General features: G+C 27.2%; 1 protein-coding gene across 2 annotated transcripts in view; it reads left to right on the forward strand.

Annotated features, from left to right (window-relative positions):
• Nucleotides 1-10,061: 10,061 nt before the first annotated feature.
• LOC100204646 (probable transcriptional regulatory protein Nther_1800) overlaps nt 10,062-18,208 on the forward strand; it is a 37,677-nt gene continuing 29,530 nt past the window's right edge. The window contains exons 1-4 of one of the 2 annotated variants that reach the window (XM_065810279.1): nt 10,062-10,458; nt 12,987-13,099; nt 14,196-14,329; nt 15,331-15,380. In XM_065810279.1, the coding sequence (XP_065666351.1) occupies nt 10,221-10,458; nt 12,987-13,099; nt 14,196-14,329; nt 15,331-15,380 (535 nt within the window). In that variant the 5' untranslated portion in view covers nt 10,062-10,220. Of the gene's footprint in view, nt 10,459-12,986; nt 13,100-13,682; nt 13,914-14,195; nt 14,330-15,330; nt 15,381-18,208 lie in introns of those variants that run through there. The other variant, XM_065810280.1, reaches the window with a different exon arrangement.

Genomic DNA, 18,208 nt, shown 5'->3' on the forward strand with positions numbered 1-18,208 from the left:
AATCAAAATCAGCGCACAAAGTAATTATGAAAGCCAGGAAATTAAGTAAATAGACAAATACAAAAGCAAAGTTTATATTAACCCAGATCTTACCTTAGCTTAACGAGAAAGTAAAAAAATATTAATCGCAGAAAGAAACAGACTAAATAATCAAGCTGAGAACCAGCCCTTTCGGTTTATTATCATAGATGAGCAAACCATCAAGTTTAAAATTAACAAAAACGATCAACTCTAAAAATTTCTAAAACAGTAATAAAAATATCATTTCCTTAAAACAAAAAAATTTAAACAATAATAATTAAAAATAAGTCCAACAAGTAGGGGAGAGTGTGTATGAAAGAGCCAGGTTTTGAAAGAGCCAATACCATTATTTCTAACTTACTGGCATCCGATCCTAATTGTATTTAACTCTTTGTGTGGCAACACTGGATACCTGTAACCCACAAAAAATGTACAGTTCTACTAAAATAAATAGCGTCGTAAGGGAGCACTAAAGATTTTGAAAATGAAAAGTAATTTTTTGGTGGTTTATTTATTTATTTTTAAGATTAAGCGTAATGTTTTATTTGATAAAAGAAACATGCAGCATTCTTATATATATATTTGCCCTTCATTTACACAAAAAAATATTAGATTAAAGCTTTTGTCAAAATTGTTTAATTTAAGGTTATGTATTTAACCAAACAATTTTTTGAAAGAGCCGACTGTTTATGCTATGAATAAGCCGACTTTTTTATTTACCTTTTTTTTATACTATATAATCGTTTTGCGCTTTAACGACTTCATAAACTTTTCGTAATGCTTCATTGAGCTTATTTTATTGAAATAAGTTTTTTAATGACTTTTCCTGAAGTTGAAAAACATAGCTCCGTTTGAATTATAAATAATATTTAATGAAATTTTTAAAAGTCAAAGTTCTGATAAAGTCATTTTTTTTTTTAAAGTTTAAATAATTTTTTAAAACTTTTTTTGTATTGTTTGATTCATTTTATTATATTCTATTATGTATTTATTATATTATTATGTATTTTTATTATTATGTTATTTCATTATTCTCATTCTCATTTAATTTTTTGATTTTGAATAATTTCTGAAACTATTATTATAGCTGTTTTATCATTGATATCTTTATGATAAATAAAGTTATAAAACTTTAAGTACAATCTGATTTTTAGAAGTCTATTTAACAGTTTAATATTTTTAAAAGACTTGATAGTGTTCAAAAAAAAGTTACGACTGATAGTCGTTCGAAAAAAGTTACGGCTTTTTCATGGCACAGAGGTGGCTCTTTCATTGACGCAATGCTATGAAAGAGCTGTTTTCTTTCTTTTTTTAAAACAGGTGTATGATAGATTATTAGCATTGTTATCCGATTTTTTTAGTTTTAAAATATTACCCAATAATGTAATTATTTAATTAAAAAAAAAAAAAAAAAAAAAAAAAGTTATTACAATTAATTTTTTTTCACGCCATTTTAAAACTGGCTCTTTCATACACACTCTCCCCTAATTCAAATAAAGAAATATCTGTTTATCTTTTTAACACCAGAAGCCTTGCTAATAAACTTCATGAATTCAATTTATATACAGAGGTAGTCAACCCAGCTTTAAATTACGTAGGCAAAACCTTTTTTAACAATAAACTAACCATTGACATTGTTTGTCCGAATAGCTACTCAATTTATCGTAAAGACCGTTTGAAAATTGGAGGAGTCGCTATTTATTGTCAAAATGATATTAAGTCCGAACATGTTGGGATTACTCAAAACGTTAATGTTGTTGATATCATTTGCGTTGACTTATTCTTTGGAGCCCACAAATTTTGTTTAATTAAATGCTACTATCCACCTTCTTATTCCAAAATAGATTTTGACTATCCCGTCTCTATGATATCAATTATAAATGATTTGTGCTCCTCAGTTTCTCAATTTATTATTGTGGATGATTCTAACTTACCAAAAATTGACTGGCTAAACTTTTTTTTCACCAAACAAAAATTGACTGGCTAAACTTTTTTTTCACCAAACGAAAAGTTGCATAAATTGTTTTTAACTCTAGTCAATAGTCTGGTATGCATCAATTTGTTCACGAACCAACAGGCGAATCCAATATTTTAGACCTTGTTTTTTCTAATAACATTTCTCTTTTAAGTAAAATTTCTGTTGAGTGTCCTTTTAGTACCAGCAACTATAATTCAGTTCATTTTTTTTTTAACATTACTGAATAATATCAGTACGAAAAGAAATCGGAATACTTTTATGATTTCATCAAGGCTGATGTAGATAAGCTTATAATTTACTTTTCAAATATAAACTGGGACTTCGATTTTTCTTATGTTTTCAATATTGACGACTATTGGAGCATTTTCTCTAATCATTTTAGTATTGGGATAGATAATTTTGTTCCAGTAAGAAAAATACGTCATAGCAAAAAGAGATAACCTCCTACTTAACGATTTTTAAGTCGTAAATTATTTTTATGGAAAAGATATTTCGTAACTAAAACCATTCAACATAAAGAAGCTTACATCATATACGCCATCAAATGTAAACAAACGTTGTTTGCTTACCTTGAAAGAAATTAGTTGATGACAATAAACTCAGTAAGTTCTTTAACTATATTAATAATAAACTAAGTAATAATAAAAGGAACTACCCTATAAAGAACAAAAACAATAATTTTAAGTTAACTTTTAGCAACAAAGAAACTGCTGAAGTTTTTAATAAACACTTTGGAAGTATATTTACGGACAATAACAACTATTCGCCAAATATTACTAGTTTTATTAACGACTCGATAAACATTGAAGACGTTAATTTTTCTGTTGAGTATATATCGACTTTCAAAAGGCATTTGATTCTGTATCTCATCCTAAATTATTAGCCAAACTCTATTTAACACAAGAGATAATTAAAAAAATTGGATTGATGCATTTCTTAACCATAGGAGTCAACAAGTTAAGGTTGGAATTTGATTATCAAACCCAACTCACATTGTTAGCGGAGTTCCTCAGGGTAGCGTGTTAGGCCCGACATTATTTTTATTATATATCAATGATATAACCGCTATTATTAACAATCTTGATTGCTCTTTAAAGCTTTATGCCAATGACATCAAGTTAGACAGTTCATTTTGAAATACGGGCCATCGTCATCACTTAGTTAATGCTCTTGATAGCGTAGTACTTTGGTCTGCAACATGGCTACTACCTATTTCTACCAGTAAGTGTATTGTTCATAGGATTCCGCCTGCTTTATCTAGAAAATTCATTAACTTTATATCTATAAGTTTGGAGATCATATTTTATCTATAAGTTAGGAGATCATATTTTATCTATAAGTTAGGAGATCATATTTTAGCTTGGTTTTCTTTTCCGAAAGATCTCGGTGTGACTCTGGGCTCTCAACTAAACTATGAAAACCATCTTTAAACGTTGCACATGCAGCCAAATACCAGAACATACCTTACTTAAAAATGCTTCAAGTTTCGCGATCTAAGTCTCTTAGTAAAAGCCTTTAACACATAGATTAGGCCTATATTAGAATATTGCTCCCCAGTTTGGTCGCCATATCATTTTGAACAAATAAAGGTAGTTGAGAACGTGCAAAAACGTTTCACAAAAAAAATCCTGCATTTAAGGAGTTTAACTTACAATAACCGACTTCAGTTTCTTGATTTGGAGTCGCTTAAGTTTAAAGCGAGTAAAACATGATTTATCGACTCACTACAAAATTCTGATTAACTTGGTCTTAATTGATAAATCTATATTCTTTTTTATTGACAACAAAAACAACACGCGAGGACATAAATATAAAATGCACAAATAACATTGTCGACTTGATATTCGCAAATTTAGTTTTTCTTATCGAGTTGTTTACATTTGGAATCAGTTGCCTTTTGATGTTGTTAATGCCAATAATATAAACATCTTTAAGAGTAAAATTAACTCAATCAATTTTGAAAAGTTATGTCGGCGTTGACTACATATCTTATTGTTTAGTTGTGTATATAAATTATTTATTCAATGTTGTACGCTGTTACATAATTTATTTATTTTTGAGCACGCTGTTAATATCCATCAATATGGACCTGCGTGTCCTTTTTAGCATGTATTATCTGTTCTAATAAATACAATCTAATGTAACCTAATCATTTTTTGTTCAAGTACAAAATTTACTTTCTTAAGCATATCTGTTTCGGAAATCTTCTTGCAAAAAACACCAACCTTGATTCTTGGCATTTCAAAACTAAAATGTATTAACATAATTGATTAAGTATTTTTATGCTTTTAATTTCCATTAATTGTGCAGAAATTAAATAATAAAATGAACTTATTTATGATTATGATACAACTATCCAACTAACAAAATTAACAAAATTGATTATTCCAAATGTAGTTGCGGTCCAAGAATAAATAGTGAATTGCATTACCATTCAATGGAACTATTTCATTTCCATAATACTAGAAACAATTTTGCATTAAGAGCAATAAAGCACAGCCGCTTGATAAACTCGATAATTAATTACACAAATTGTCTCTTAAAGTTCGCAAATATCCGAGGAAACAATTTTTGCTGGTCAAAGGTACAACATCCTAGTCTTGTCAAAGGTACGCTAGATGCATTTCTTTAACAATTATCGTTTTAATCCCCATTTACGGTAAAAAAAAAAATTCATCCAAACTTTTACAAAACAAAAAAAAAAGATGTTGGGTAATGTTTATAATGTCGTAGATGAATCAGACAACAATTTATGACAGTTTTATAATCAAAATAAGATTAAAACAAATATTTACTTTTAAGAGCCAAAACTTATGATTTCTAATGAGTGCGATGCATCTCAGGTATGAGCTTTTACGGTAAGAAAATTTGTCATGAAATATTCTTTCAAATGGCACTTAACGTTTTTTAAAAATAATAATAGTAGGTCAACAGGGTTAAGTGACTAAAGGTGCAACGTGATCAAAGGTACAACAGGTTCCCCTACCAATAATTTTTGAACCTTTTTAATTACTAGACTGCAACTAAACTTAGTAACATCACACTGGTTTTCTCGATGTCTATTATAACTAGTATTTGAGATCAACCAATTCATTGTTGTCAAAAAAATAATCATCCTCGTAAGAGATATTCTCTGAAAAATTGTCTTCTCTATCTAATTGTTTGTCTTCGTTGAATTGCTATTCTACTTCTCAATTTATTCTATTCTCTATTCTATTTCTTTCGAACTGCTATTTCTCTTTCTACATCCTGCTTTTGATATAGTACTTCAACAATAGAAAGTTGCTTATCTTGAGTAAAACCAAACTGTTGATTTACAAGTAATAATCTCCCAATTTTTTTCATAACACCTGCTTTGTCAGTCATAATACCAGCCATGGGCGCCCGCAGGATTTTTGATGTTTCAGATAGGCACTTTTACACATTGTGCAAACTCTAAACTTAAGTATGTTCTTACTTATGCCAAATGAGGAAGCCTAGCAGAGATTTGGGATGACAGAGGCCTGGAAACAAAAAATGCCACAAAACGCTTGCTCCCTGGCTAAACGTGAGGACCCTAACGTAGTAAAGTTTTTAACTTTACTTTCTTAAACTAAATTTAAATTTATCGACAGATTTTAAATTTCGTAGAAAAGTATTGTAAATTAAAAAAGTTATGAGCATGCAAAATTTACACCCCCCTCTTTTTTTTGGAGGGGGGGGCATAACTTTTGTAATTTACAATATTTTTGTACAAAATTTAAAATCTGACGATAAATTTAAATTTAGTTTAAGATATAGTTGAAAACTTTACTACATCAGTGGCCTCACGTTTGGACAGAGGGGGAGGGAGCAAGCGTTTCAGGGCTTTTTTTGTTAATAGGCCTCTGCCATTCCAAATTTTTGCAAGACCTCCTCATATAGGTATGAACATACTTATGTTTGAAGTTTGTACAATATGTGAAAGTGTCCTATCTGAAACATCAAAAAATCCTGCGGGCGCCCATGTACCAACAATATCTCTTCGCAAACCAAGTCCATGTTTTGCAAGCCTTTGTTTTAATAGCTTAATACACTTATCTGGATTGATAAATACCAGAGCCGTAACCACAATTTTGATATTGGGGGGGGGGGGCTGGGGTTTCTTCGATTGAAAAAAAATATTTTTTTTAAGGCATGGCCTTAAAAAAAATATTTTTCAAAAAATTATTGAGGGGGGCCTACTTACCCTAGCCCCCCCCGGCGGTTACGGCTCTGAAATACGATATACGAAAAAAATAAAAAATAATAAGGAAACTTAGTTTTCGTTTAGTATTTTTAGTTTATGGCCTTAAAACTTTGAAACGTATTGGGGATTTACCCTGAGCCAACGCATTTGCTTTACAAATGTTTTGCGCTCCAAAGTTGCGGTTACCAAGTCCCTATCATAATAAAATAACAGATTATTTATTAACTTATTAATTAATTATATATTTTATGTGACTATGCTAATATCGAAATGGAAATTCCTCGCTTTGTAAGCAAACGTTCTACCACTATATCTCTAAAACCTACAATTTTTGCACTAAAATTTAAAAATATTTTTTTTACTTTTAATGCGTTGAAAGTAACATAATCATTAAAACAAGTATAATATTTCAACTTTAAGGAGAATTTAGAATTGTTTTAATTTGTACCTTTTTAATAGCTACCTCGAGAAGTGTGGCTGCCATTATCTTTAATGTTAAGTGCTAAATATTTTCAAATTAAACAAATAAAAAATGTTTTTAAATATATATAAAAGTTTTTCTTCATTCATCGCCTAGTCTAGGCGATCAATAAAATACCATTAAAATGATTTATTTTTGTCAAGGCCCTTGACAAAAATAAATCATTTTAATGGCAAAAATAAATCATTTAAATGGCATGAAAATCTAAAGTGGATTTGTTTATGTTGTTTTTAAAAGAAAAGAAAGTTTATAATCAATTTAAGAGAGCAATTTTCTAAAGTGCATTTTTAAATTTATTAAAGTTCTTTAAAATATTTTTTTTTACTTGGCAATTATATTGTAGTGAACTAAGATAATGGAGAAAATCACTTGAAGATCTGATGTTTTTGTTATCAAAATATGTCACATTGGTATGCATTATTCTACCTGATTATTTAATTTCTTTGCATACCATGCAAAGAAATTAAATAGAGAAACTAATTTGAAAAAAAGTTGTCTTTAGTTATACTCGAGTAAAACTAAAGACAAGTTTTTTTTCTATTATTTATAATTTTTTTGTTTTATTATAAGACTTGAGTAGTCACCCTACTGCACAATTTAGACAAATCAAAACCACCTGGAGTCAAACAGTTGTCATAAGAGCTTGAGTTTTCCACTGTCCTATATATTTATTAAATTTTTTGTAATAGGTATTTTTCTTTTTCTCTGGAAAGATGCTAATATCTCATCCATCTTCATAAAAAATATAAGCTTGAACCAATTAATTATCACCCAGTCTTGCTGACTTCAATTGCAGGTAAGATCATGAAGAGGTTATTGAGAGAATACATGACTGAACACTCTACTAATCTCAAACTACTAAGATTAGTACAGCCATAAAACTACATTGTTTTATGGCAGCCATAAAACACATGTTTTATGGCTGTCTTAATCCTTTTGTGGTCTTAATTTTACTTGATTTTTTCAAAGTCTTTGAAAGAGTTAACCACAAACTGTTTGACTTAAAGCTAAATGGGTTTGGATTTGATGTAGGAGTAATAGCCTGGATTTCTGATTTGAAAAAAAGATGTCGATAAGTAGTCTTAGATGGTGTAAATTCTGGTTGAGCAAAAGTAATAAGTGGAGTATTACCAGAATCAGTCCTTGGTCAACATTTGTTTTTGATATGTATAAATGATATGCCAGAGATAGTCAAGAATTTTTGTAAATTTTTTTGTGGATGATGGCCAGATCATTGCTATGATTAAAAACAATACTGATATCCTATAAGTTCAAAATGATCTTGATGCCCTTATAAACTGGTCTGAGTTATGTGGTTTGTCTTCCATGCAAAGTCATAAAAAGCTTTGCAAAAATCTCAATAATTTTGAAACTATGAAAGATGATACTGAAGCTATTTTTAATCTTGAACCAACAGAAACTAAATGAAACCTCAGTGTAATTTTTAATAAGATATGAAAATGGAATTACAACATCAGACGCCTTATTAATAAAGCGAATACAATCCTAGGCATGCTTAAGAAAACATTTAAGTATAGTTAGACTTATCTATATTTTTTAAATTGTATACAAGACTTGTCTAACTCGTCTCAATCTGCAAACTCAAGAACAGAGAAGGAAAAGAGGGGACTTAATAAAATATTTGACAGTCAAGGTAACAGTTAAGGTTTTCAATGAAGTTTATTGGTATTATAGCAATTCTTTATCACATTCCCAATCAACACAAGGACCTGCAAGTAATGTTAGAGGTTCTAAATCAATATTGTCAAGGCAATTCATAAAAAAACAAGCAAGATAAAATTTCCTTACAAACAAAATTGTAATCTTATGGAATAAGCTTCCGTTGCAAGTGATTGATTCAAAAAGCATAAACAAATTTAAAAATTGATTTGATAAGTTTATAGTTGCTGAAAAGGCATCTGCTAAGGTCTGCTAGACAGACTTCATGAGAAAGTTAAATTATATTATATTATATTATATATATATATATGATATATATATATATATATATATCATATATATATATATATATATGATATATATATAAGCCCTGTGACATTACATTAAAATAGCTTGCTGCCAGGGGCTTCACTATATACATCGACTGTCGTATAGCCTGCTGCCTCAAAGGAGTGTCTTTACATTGATTGAGGGTTTGGTATTGGGCAGCAATTTATTCTTTCATTATTCTTAGTTTATTTTTCTTTATCTGAAAAAGCTATAAGCTATATGCTATAAAGATAAGCAAAACTAGTAGGCATATGCTTATCTAAACAGACATATATAATATATATATATATATGTATATATATATACGCACATACATACATATATATATATATGTATATATATATATATATAAATATATATTTATAAATATATATATATATATATATATATATATATATAAATATATATATATATATAAATATATATATATATATATATATATATATATATATATATATGCGTGTGTGCGTGTAGATATAAAAATTGTAATAGTAATGTCATTGTAATAAATGTAATATATATATATATATATATATATATATATATATATATATATATATATGTATATGTATATATATATTTATATATATATATGTATATATATATATATATATGTATATATATATATATATATATATAGATGTATATATATATATATATATATATAAACACCTACACATAGAGTTGCAAAAAAACGGTTTTTATGCAGTTATATAGTTATAAAAATTTTTTCAAAATCATATGTTGCAACTCTACACACACACACACACACACAGTTTTTAAACTTTTTTTGTTTCTCTTTTTACGCTATGTTTTTGTTATATTTCAATCCTTGTTAAATGGAAAAATTTTATACAACAGAAAATATTTTTAAATATATGTATTTCATTAGTTTTACAAAAGTTATATTAGTTCATTACTAATTGCTAAATATACAGAGTACAGACAAAAGGGAATAAAGGGAAGACCGATGGGGATAGAGGAAACCATAAAGTATTTTGAAACATATAAATAGACCAATGGGTATCAAAGAAGACCAAAGGACAACCAGGGAAGCTGGGAGGTATTTAAGTCACAATATACCAGGGAGCCTAAAGATATTTTATTTTATCATTTCAATTAAGTTTATAGATTAATTTATGGTAAACATCATTATTTAATGTGTATACAGTTATTTTGTTTATGCCTGTGTCTTAGTTACTTTATGTAAATTTATTTAGTTTCGTAACTATTTTTCTTCTTATTTCTAAAGTTTTTTCATTACATATTTTTGGTATTATTATTTTATATTTTAAGTTTTTTGTGTTATATGTTTACAAAGAAATAAAAGATTCACATAAGGTGTATTTACTGAATTTACTATATCTATTCTTTGACAGACTTGTGCATATAGAGTTTATTACAAGTTGCTAAAATTAAGTATATAATGAATTTGTATACCTACAGAAACGACGAAGGAGCACTATAACAAAATCAAAAATTATTTTTTGTTTTATGAAAATAGATGAATATAAATTAAAGATATGGCTTCAATCATATTGAGACAAAACTTTAAATCAAATGGGAGAAATATTCTATTGTTAGTTTTTGATAATTTCTCCCAAAATAACATCGCAGTTTTAAATTCTTTGAATCATTTACAAAAACGGTTTGCAGGCCATTCGAAATGGTCAAATATTAAATTTAAAAAGATGCACATTGACAATGCAAGAGCAAAGGTATTTGGTAAACTTTCTATGGAAATTATTCAGGCTGTCAAAGGTAATGTAAATTTAAGGTTGTTTTTTTTTCTCAGAAAAAAAGGACTCAAAAAGAAATAAATTTTTTTTTAAATGTAAATAATTTATAGAAAAATAAAAAAATTAATTTATCGTTTTACTTGTATACTTTGTTTTTAATTCTTTCCTACGTTGAAAATTTATAAAATCATCATTTGTTTTTCTATAGGTTTTATTATTTAATTTTTATTTTTGTGTTTGAGTTTATTTTAAGTTCTAATATATATTCAAGTATGTGTATTTAATTTTTAAATTATTTAATTTATATTATTATTGATTTATAATTTATAAAGTGATTTGAAACATTTTAAAGTGAAATCCAGTATATGCTGCCGACGTCCCAATTATTGTGGTCTAATAATGTGTCTACTTTCCAATTTCAATTTGTATTTTTACATTTATACCATTAAACTTTCCTGTATTCACGTGCAGTTAATAGTTGTGTCATAGTCTTAGCAATACATTCTTTAAAATCATTTAGTAATTTTTTATAATGTTTTAAATATGTGATTGGGTTTTCCACTATTACATTTAACAATTCCTAAAAGTTAATTTTATTGTTCTTATTTTGACAGTTTCAACTTTGTATTTAGTCTTGTTTATTTTATTTTTATCAAAATGTTGATAGAAATGTTCTCTCGGTACTATTTTATTTTTAATTTTCTTCTTGCTTCTTCCTTTATAGTTAAAGAAAAAGAAAGAGTAAAGTTAGTTGCCTTTTATTTCAACTAACTTTATTCTTTTTCTTGATTTCCTTTGTTTATTTCAACTATTTTAACTCTTTTTTTCTAAGGGTTTCTATTGCTTGTTTCTATTATATATATATATATATATATATATATATATATATATATATATATATATATATATATATATATATATATATATATATATATATATATATATATATATATAATAGAAACAAGCTTTCTATTGCTTGTTTCTATTATATATATATATATATATATATATATATATATATATATATATATATATATATATATATATATATATATATATATATATATATATATATATATATAATAGAAACAAGCAATAGAAAGCTTGTTTCTATTATATATATATATATATATATATATATATATATATATAATATATATATATATATATATATAAAATAGAAACAAGCAATAGAAAGCTTGTTTCTATTATATATATATATATATATATATATATATATATATATATATATATATATATATATATATATATATATATATATATATATATATATATAATAGAAACAAGCAATAGAAAGCTTGTTTCTATTATATGTATATATATATATATATATATATTTATATATATATATATTTATATATATATATATATATATATATATATATATAATATTGAATTAAATAAAACATTTAAAAAAATTATTTAAAAATTTTTTGTTTTTTTAAAATTAATAGATTAGACTTTTTAAGGACATTTATATTAACAATCAAAATGTTACAAACCAACGTTTTATATTGAATTGTTGATGTTTTATTTTTTGATAAAATATACATTGAATCACTTTTTAACGAACTCACAAACCATAAACAATATAAGATTATCAGTTAGTTGAGACTATTACAGTTTTCAATAAAATAATAGAGTATAAACTTATAATTGGATATAATGTACTAATATGTGTTTAATTATTTCATTAATTAATTAATAATGTTATTATTATCATACATCAACAGAAAATAGCAAGAAAGAAAGAGAGTAAAGTTAGTTGAAACTTGCAATAGGAACCAATAGAAAGAAAAAGTAAAGTTAGTTGAAACTAGCAATAGGAACCAATAGAAAGAAAGAGTAAAGATAGTTGAAATAATAACAACAATATACAGCTACGATATATTTTATAATATTATTCAATTGTCTAATATATGTTCAATTATTGGCAATAGCTGTTGTAGTGGTTGTAACACTTGTAAATCAATTGATTTACAATGGCGGTATGGTGCAGTAGAGCGTTTGAATTGTAATTGAGAGGTATGGAGTTCAACCTTGCCCAAGAAGTGCCACACTTAATTTGCTTCTCTGTGCAGCAGTTTAGAGAGCGTAAAACAAAAAAAATGAGTACCTCCTTAACCAGACTATAGTGGAACTCAACATATTTAGAAAAAAAAAGATCTTTAGAAAAAAAAATTACTGATGATGACAATATAACAGTTTCAATTAATTATTGACTTTGATAATGTAATGACCATAGTAATAATTGATTGGAACTATTTCAATTGTTTATTGACAATGGCAATATAATGGTCTAAATTAAGTTTTTAAGATGACAATATAATGGTTTCAATTATTTAAAATGAAAATATAAAGATTTTAATCAGTTATTGGCAATGACAATTTAATGGTCCCAATCAATTATTGACAATTTAATGAGCGTTGTAAGTTTTATTTCAATCAACTGAAGGCGTTTTTTATTAATTAATAAAACTATTTTTAAAAAAGTTATTTAAAAAAAATTCAAATTTAAATTTTTTTTAGATAATGGTCCTGATGTCAAATTTAACTCAAAGTTGGCTCAACTTATTTCAAAAGCAAAAGCCTCTTGTATGCCTAAAGAAAAAATTGAAACTTCCATTAAAAATGCGTTAAGAGTTAGTTTCATTCAGTTATAAAATTTTGTTAAAAATTTTCTACAGGTTTATATAATATAAATCAGATGTTTTCACTTTTTAAAGATTTTTTTGTTTTGTTTTATTTTACTTTTTGTATATCAATAAACTACAATAAGTAGAAAAAATGTATTTCACTATTAACGAGTGTAGTAAGTTTTATTTCATAAAGGCGTAAAATGTTTGTTTTCAAAAACACTGAAATTGGTTGAAATTTAGAAGTGTTGTAGTTTAAAATTTAGGATTGTTGCTAAATATATAACGCACATGTAATAAAATTTAGGGGTGAAATGAATGTGTTGCTAAATATCTAGCAACACATTCAATAACATTTAGGTGTGTTGCTAAATATATAGCAAACATTCAATAACATTTAGAGGTGTTGCTAAATATGCAGCATATATTTAATAGAACTTGTCAATGTTGTTAATCATTTTATAAACATTTGATAATATTTATGTATGTTAAATGTCATTCAGCAAGTGTTGGGTAAAATTTGTTGGTGTTAAAAATTATTAGGCAAATGATATTGTTTAACAGTATTGCTATTTATTTAGCAAATATTTGATAAAATTTGCTGATGTTTGCGGATGTTTGCGAACCAGGAGTTGAGCTAAGAAAAACAAAGTATTCTTACAAATATTTATATTTAGGTAAACTATTTTGTTGTGGATACAAAGCTGAGTTGTTAATAAGGTCGAAAGTGGCAAGGCCAAGGTCAAGGCCACAAGTTACAAGGCCAAGGTCAAGGACAAAAGCAAGGCCAAGGCCAAGAAGGCCAATTATTAACAAAGCTGTAAGTAGCAAGTGCTGTGACAATAAAACCACATTTTGTAAAAATAGACCAAGGTTATGCGCAGAATTCAACGAAATCAATAAGAAAATGTGTTATTTTTTTTAAGGTTAAGGCCAAAACTTTCAAGGCCAAGACCAAGGCCAACAGTTTCAAGGCCAAGGCCTCAATTTTTGGCCTTAAGGCCAGGCCAAGACCAAGTTATTACATTTATGTTATGTTTATTTTTCTATATTTAATTATGTTATTAGATTTAGTTATTTATGTTATTACGTTTTGTTTTAGGAAACAGATGAAAAATACATTAGTTTTATGTTACAGGCTCGTGGACCTGGTAAATGTGGATTAATCATTGACCTCTTTACTCCAAATCCTCTTCGGAGCAAAGCTGAAATCAAAAGTATTCTTAAAAAAAATGAGTAATTACATATTGAAGTTAATTATTTTTTAATTATTTTTCAACCCATTTTTCTTTAGGGTCAAGTTTTGAAGCGTTATTGCTTTACATTTGAAGGCTAAACAAATAAATAGTATATTATATTTGTGAACTATAAACAATTAGATAATATATTCCATTTGAAAGATATAAGCAGATAAATATGTACAAATTATAACCACTCGGACTATTGTCCAATTAGTCTTCTCTCTATTATTAGCAAGGACTTTGAGTCTTTAATCAACAAATTTTAAACATCCCATCTTGAGTCTAATAACTTACTCTCTGACAATCAATATGGTTTCCCATCTTCTCTTTCTACTGCTGACTTGCTAATTGGTGTGATTGAAATTACCCAAAATTGGCATCTGCTAATTTTGGTTCTCTTTATCATGCTTGCCATTATCTTACTCATGATTCCATTCTCTATCTCTAAAAGTCTCTCATTCATGTATGTATAAAATACTATATAAATATATAAATATATTATATTTGAGAGATATAAACAGATATATAAATATATTAGATTTGAGACATAATCAGATATATATAATATATTACATTTGAGAGATATAAACAGATATATAAATGTATTACGTCTGAGAGATATAAACTGATATATAAATATATTGATTTTGAGAGATATAAAAAGATATATATATATAAATATATATTGAATTTGAGAGATATAAACAGTTTTTTGAGCAGCGTTTCCTAGTAGTTTTCTTAGGAGATTGTAAAAGCGGTAACAACATGGATTTTTTTTTTCAAGATGCCAATGTTGTGACAAGTATATGTGGCAACCAGAGTTTCTCGAAAACAAGGAAATTGATTTAATAAGCCATTTATAATTAGAAGGAGAGTTCTTGTTTCCGATAAGAATAACAATTGTTTTACTATGTTAAACTGTATTTGTATAATATTTAATTATGTGTATCCATAGCTACATAGTTTTTTGTGATTTCTTCTTACATAAACTTTTAGTTGTACCTTCATTGAAGATGGCTCTGTTGCATTTATGTTTGAAAGAAAAGGTATAAATAAATTTAATAAAAACCTTGCTATATCATTTTTAGTAAATGAAAAATCTAATTTTCTGTTTAACTTAGAGTTCAAAATCAAGATTAATATCAAAGAAAAAAAAAACATCAAGACTAATCTTTTATTTCTTTTTTTTTTAAATCTATTTTTTTTTTGTTATTTCTGTACCCAGTTTTACATATTCAAAAACTTTTTAAAATTTTGTGGCTGTCCAATCTTGCCTCATGATAGGAATACTTTGACCAATTTATTTATTTTAATGTATAAAGCTGACCATTACCTAGTCATGGCGTTACTTTAGAATATTTTTTTGTTTTTAAAAAGGTTCGTTATTTTAAAAGTTGTATGTAAGTATCTACATCAAATATGTTTTAACAACTTATAAAGGTGTTTTCACCATACCAATAAAATGCTTTTCACTTGATAATTCTGTAAGGATGGCCATCAGTAATAAGATTTATATGTTTAACAAATGCAATCAAAAAAACACTTGGACACAAAAAGGAGTTAAGTATCTAATAAATGCATGTACCATAAACAAAAATAATATAACAAAGTAAAATGATAAATATAGTTGTAACATAATTGTTTTATGCAAAAGTAACAGTTCCAATAATTAGCTTCAAAAATTCTTTTTGAATTTGTAAAAATATTGAGGCTGAACTTTGTTTTGTAAATAACAAACGAAGGCAAGAGGTATCCGTTTGCAGATTCACAAACATAAGACTAGTTGCTGGTTTTGATGTATTCATGCAACTGGGTACTTTGTTTCTTTCTTAGTTATTGGTTTCATAATACAGTAGAATCCTGTTAAATTGGACTATGAAGGGGTATACTTTTATTGTCCAACTTAGTGAATGTCCAAATAAGCAATACTCTCGTTAAATCAGACTTTTTGAAAATGTCCGACTTATTGAGATTTCAAGACTTATCAAATGTTCTTCGATATATAAATACTATGTACATATATGTAGAACAATATAATCTTATGTTTAATATATATTTTTGTATATATAGTATATACTATAAACAAAAAAGGTCCGAAATTGATGTTTGTTTCAGTGACTCGCACAATTCTTTTTCAAACAGCTTTGAAGCATTCAAAGCTACTCTTTGAATTTCACCACTCTGAGTTAACATCGAGGGTTCAATTGCTTTATGAACTTCTTCAGTCGTTGACTTTGTCACCATTTCATCCAATGTTTCGTTTCCTTCTTCTTCTTCCATTTCTTCTTCAACTACCTCAATGATATCTCGAACAATATCTTCATCTGCCATCACTCCTCTCATAACGGAAACATCATCATCAATTGTTAACATATCTTTGTAAGTAAAATCTTCCGCAACAAAATCCTCATCATGTTGGCGTAACTGATCAATTGAATTTTTTAATGCAGGAAAGTATTCTTCATCTTTGTTTGGTACTCCTACTCCTTCCTTAAATCCTGCTTTGCGGAGCAGTTAAGAATAGTGGTTTCTGAAACTTCATTCCAAGAATGAACAAGCATTTTCATAGCATCAAGTATGGAGATTGAAGGCATTTGTTTTCCAATATCAATAGCATTTATGATCTTGTTAATTAAATTAGTTTGGTACTTACGCTTCAACAATCCAATGACTCCTTGATCCATCAGCTGCAAACATGAAGTTGTGTTTGGTGGGAAAAAGTAAAGTGTGACTGATTTAAGATTCTCAATATTCGGATGGGCGGTGCAATTATCAATAACCAATGCTACCTTACAACCTTCTAATGCAAACTTTCTGTCATTTTCTCTAACCCACTCCTCAAATAGTTCAAAGGTCATCCAATTCTATTTTTGCACACAGTAACAATATGGAGTGCTTCTAATTCCTTTTAAAGCAATGGGGTTTGTTTGATTTCCCAATAACAAACATAGGAAGTTTTTTTGCACACATGTTAGCTGCAGCAAGCCCAATTAGTCGTACCTTGCAGTTCTTACCTCCGCTACATTTCTCATCTTTCAAATGCATACTTTTTTTGGAAGTGCTTTATAAAACAAACAGAACTCATCTGCATTGAATATATCAGGCGAGTTATAACAAGAAAATATTGTCTGCAAAATTATTTCCCTCCAAGGAGCAGTCATTTTCATTAGTAACATCTTGACTTTCACCTATGAAAAATAAGAAAAGCAGCTTTAAAATTAGCATAAATTTTATTAGGTATGGTTTAGGACTTGGTTTTCATTGATTTGCTTTTCATGCAGTGCATGGTAATAACCCAAAATGTGGTAATGACTTTAAAAAGTTAAAACAAAAGAATTGGATTGATAATTTATTGGTTTATGGACAATGGAATAGAAATGAGAGTTCCATGCTTGTTATTATTTTTTAGGCAAATGAATGAAATAAATGTAAATACCAATGAAAAAATAAAATGATAAAATACATGATATTGTTATAAACGATACATTGTTTCTTTTTTTTTATCTAACCATCCATTGGGTGCTTGAAAGCTGTCACAACAAAGTTCTTTTGCAAAATGCAAAATTTTGACTTTGAAAATGGTTCCAGACATAGGAATGTTTTGGTGTCGAGTGTTTATTATGCTTTATCCAAATCCTCATTTAGGGAGACATGCATCCACACTCTTTTTGCAGAAGTTTTATTTTTTTTGACTTCTGAATATACTGTGTTTTTTTCTTTTGACCATCCAGACTATGTTTGCTTTGGAATGCCATATTTCTTTGATATAGATACAGATGATTCTCCTTTATCGAGTTCTTTTAGTATTTTTTTCTGTTATAGTTCTACTTGATAGCTTTCTTTTAGCAACCTTCGACATTTTCAGTAAATAAAG

Source organism: Hydra vulgaris, chromosome 11 (genome assembly GCF_038396675.1).
Source record: "Hydra vulgaris chromosome 11, alternate assembly HydraT2T_AEP".
NCBI lineage: Eukaryota > Metazoa > Cnidaria > Hydrozoa > Anthoathecata > Hydridae > Hydra > Hydra vulgaris.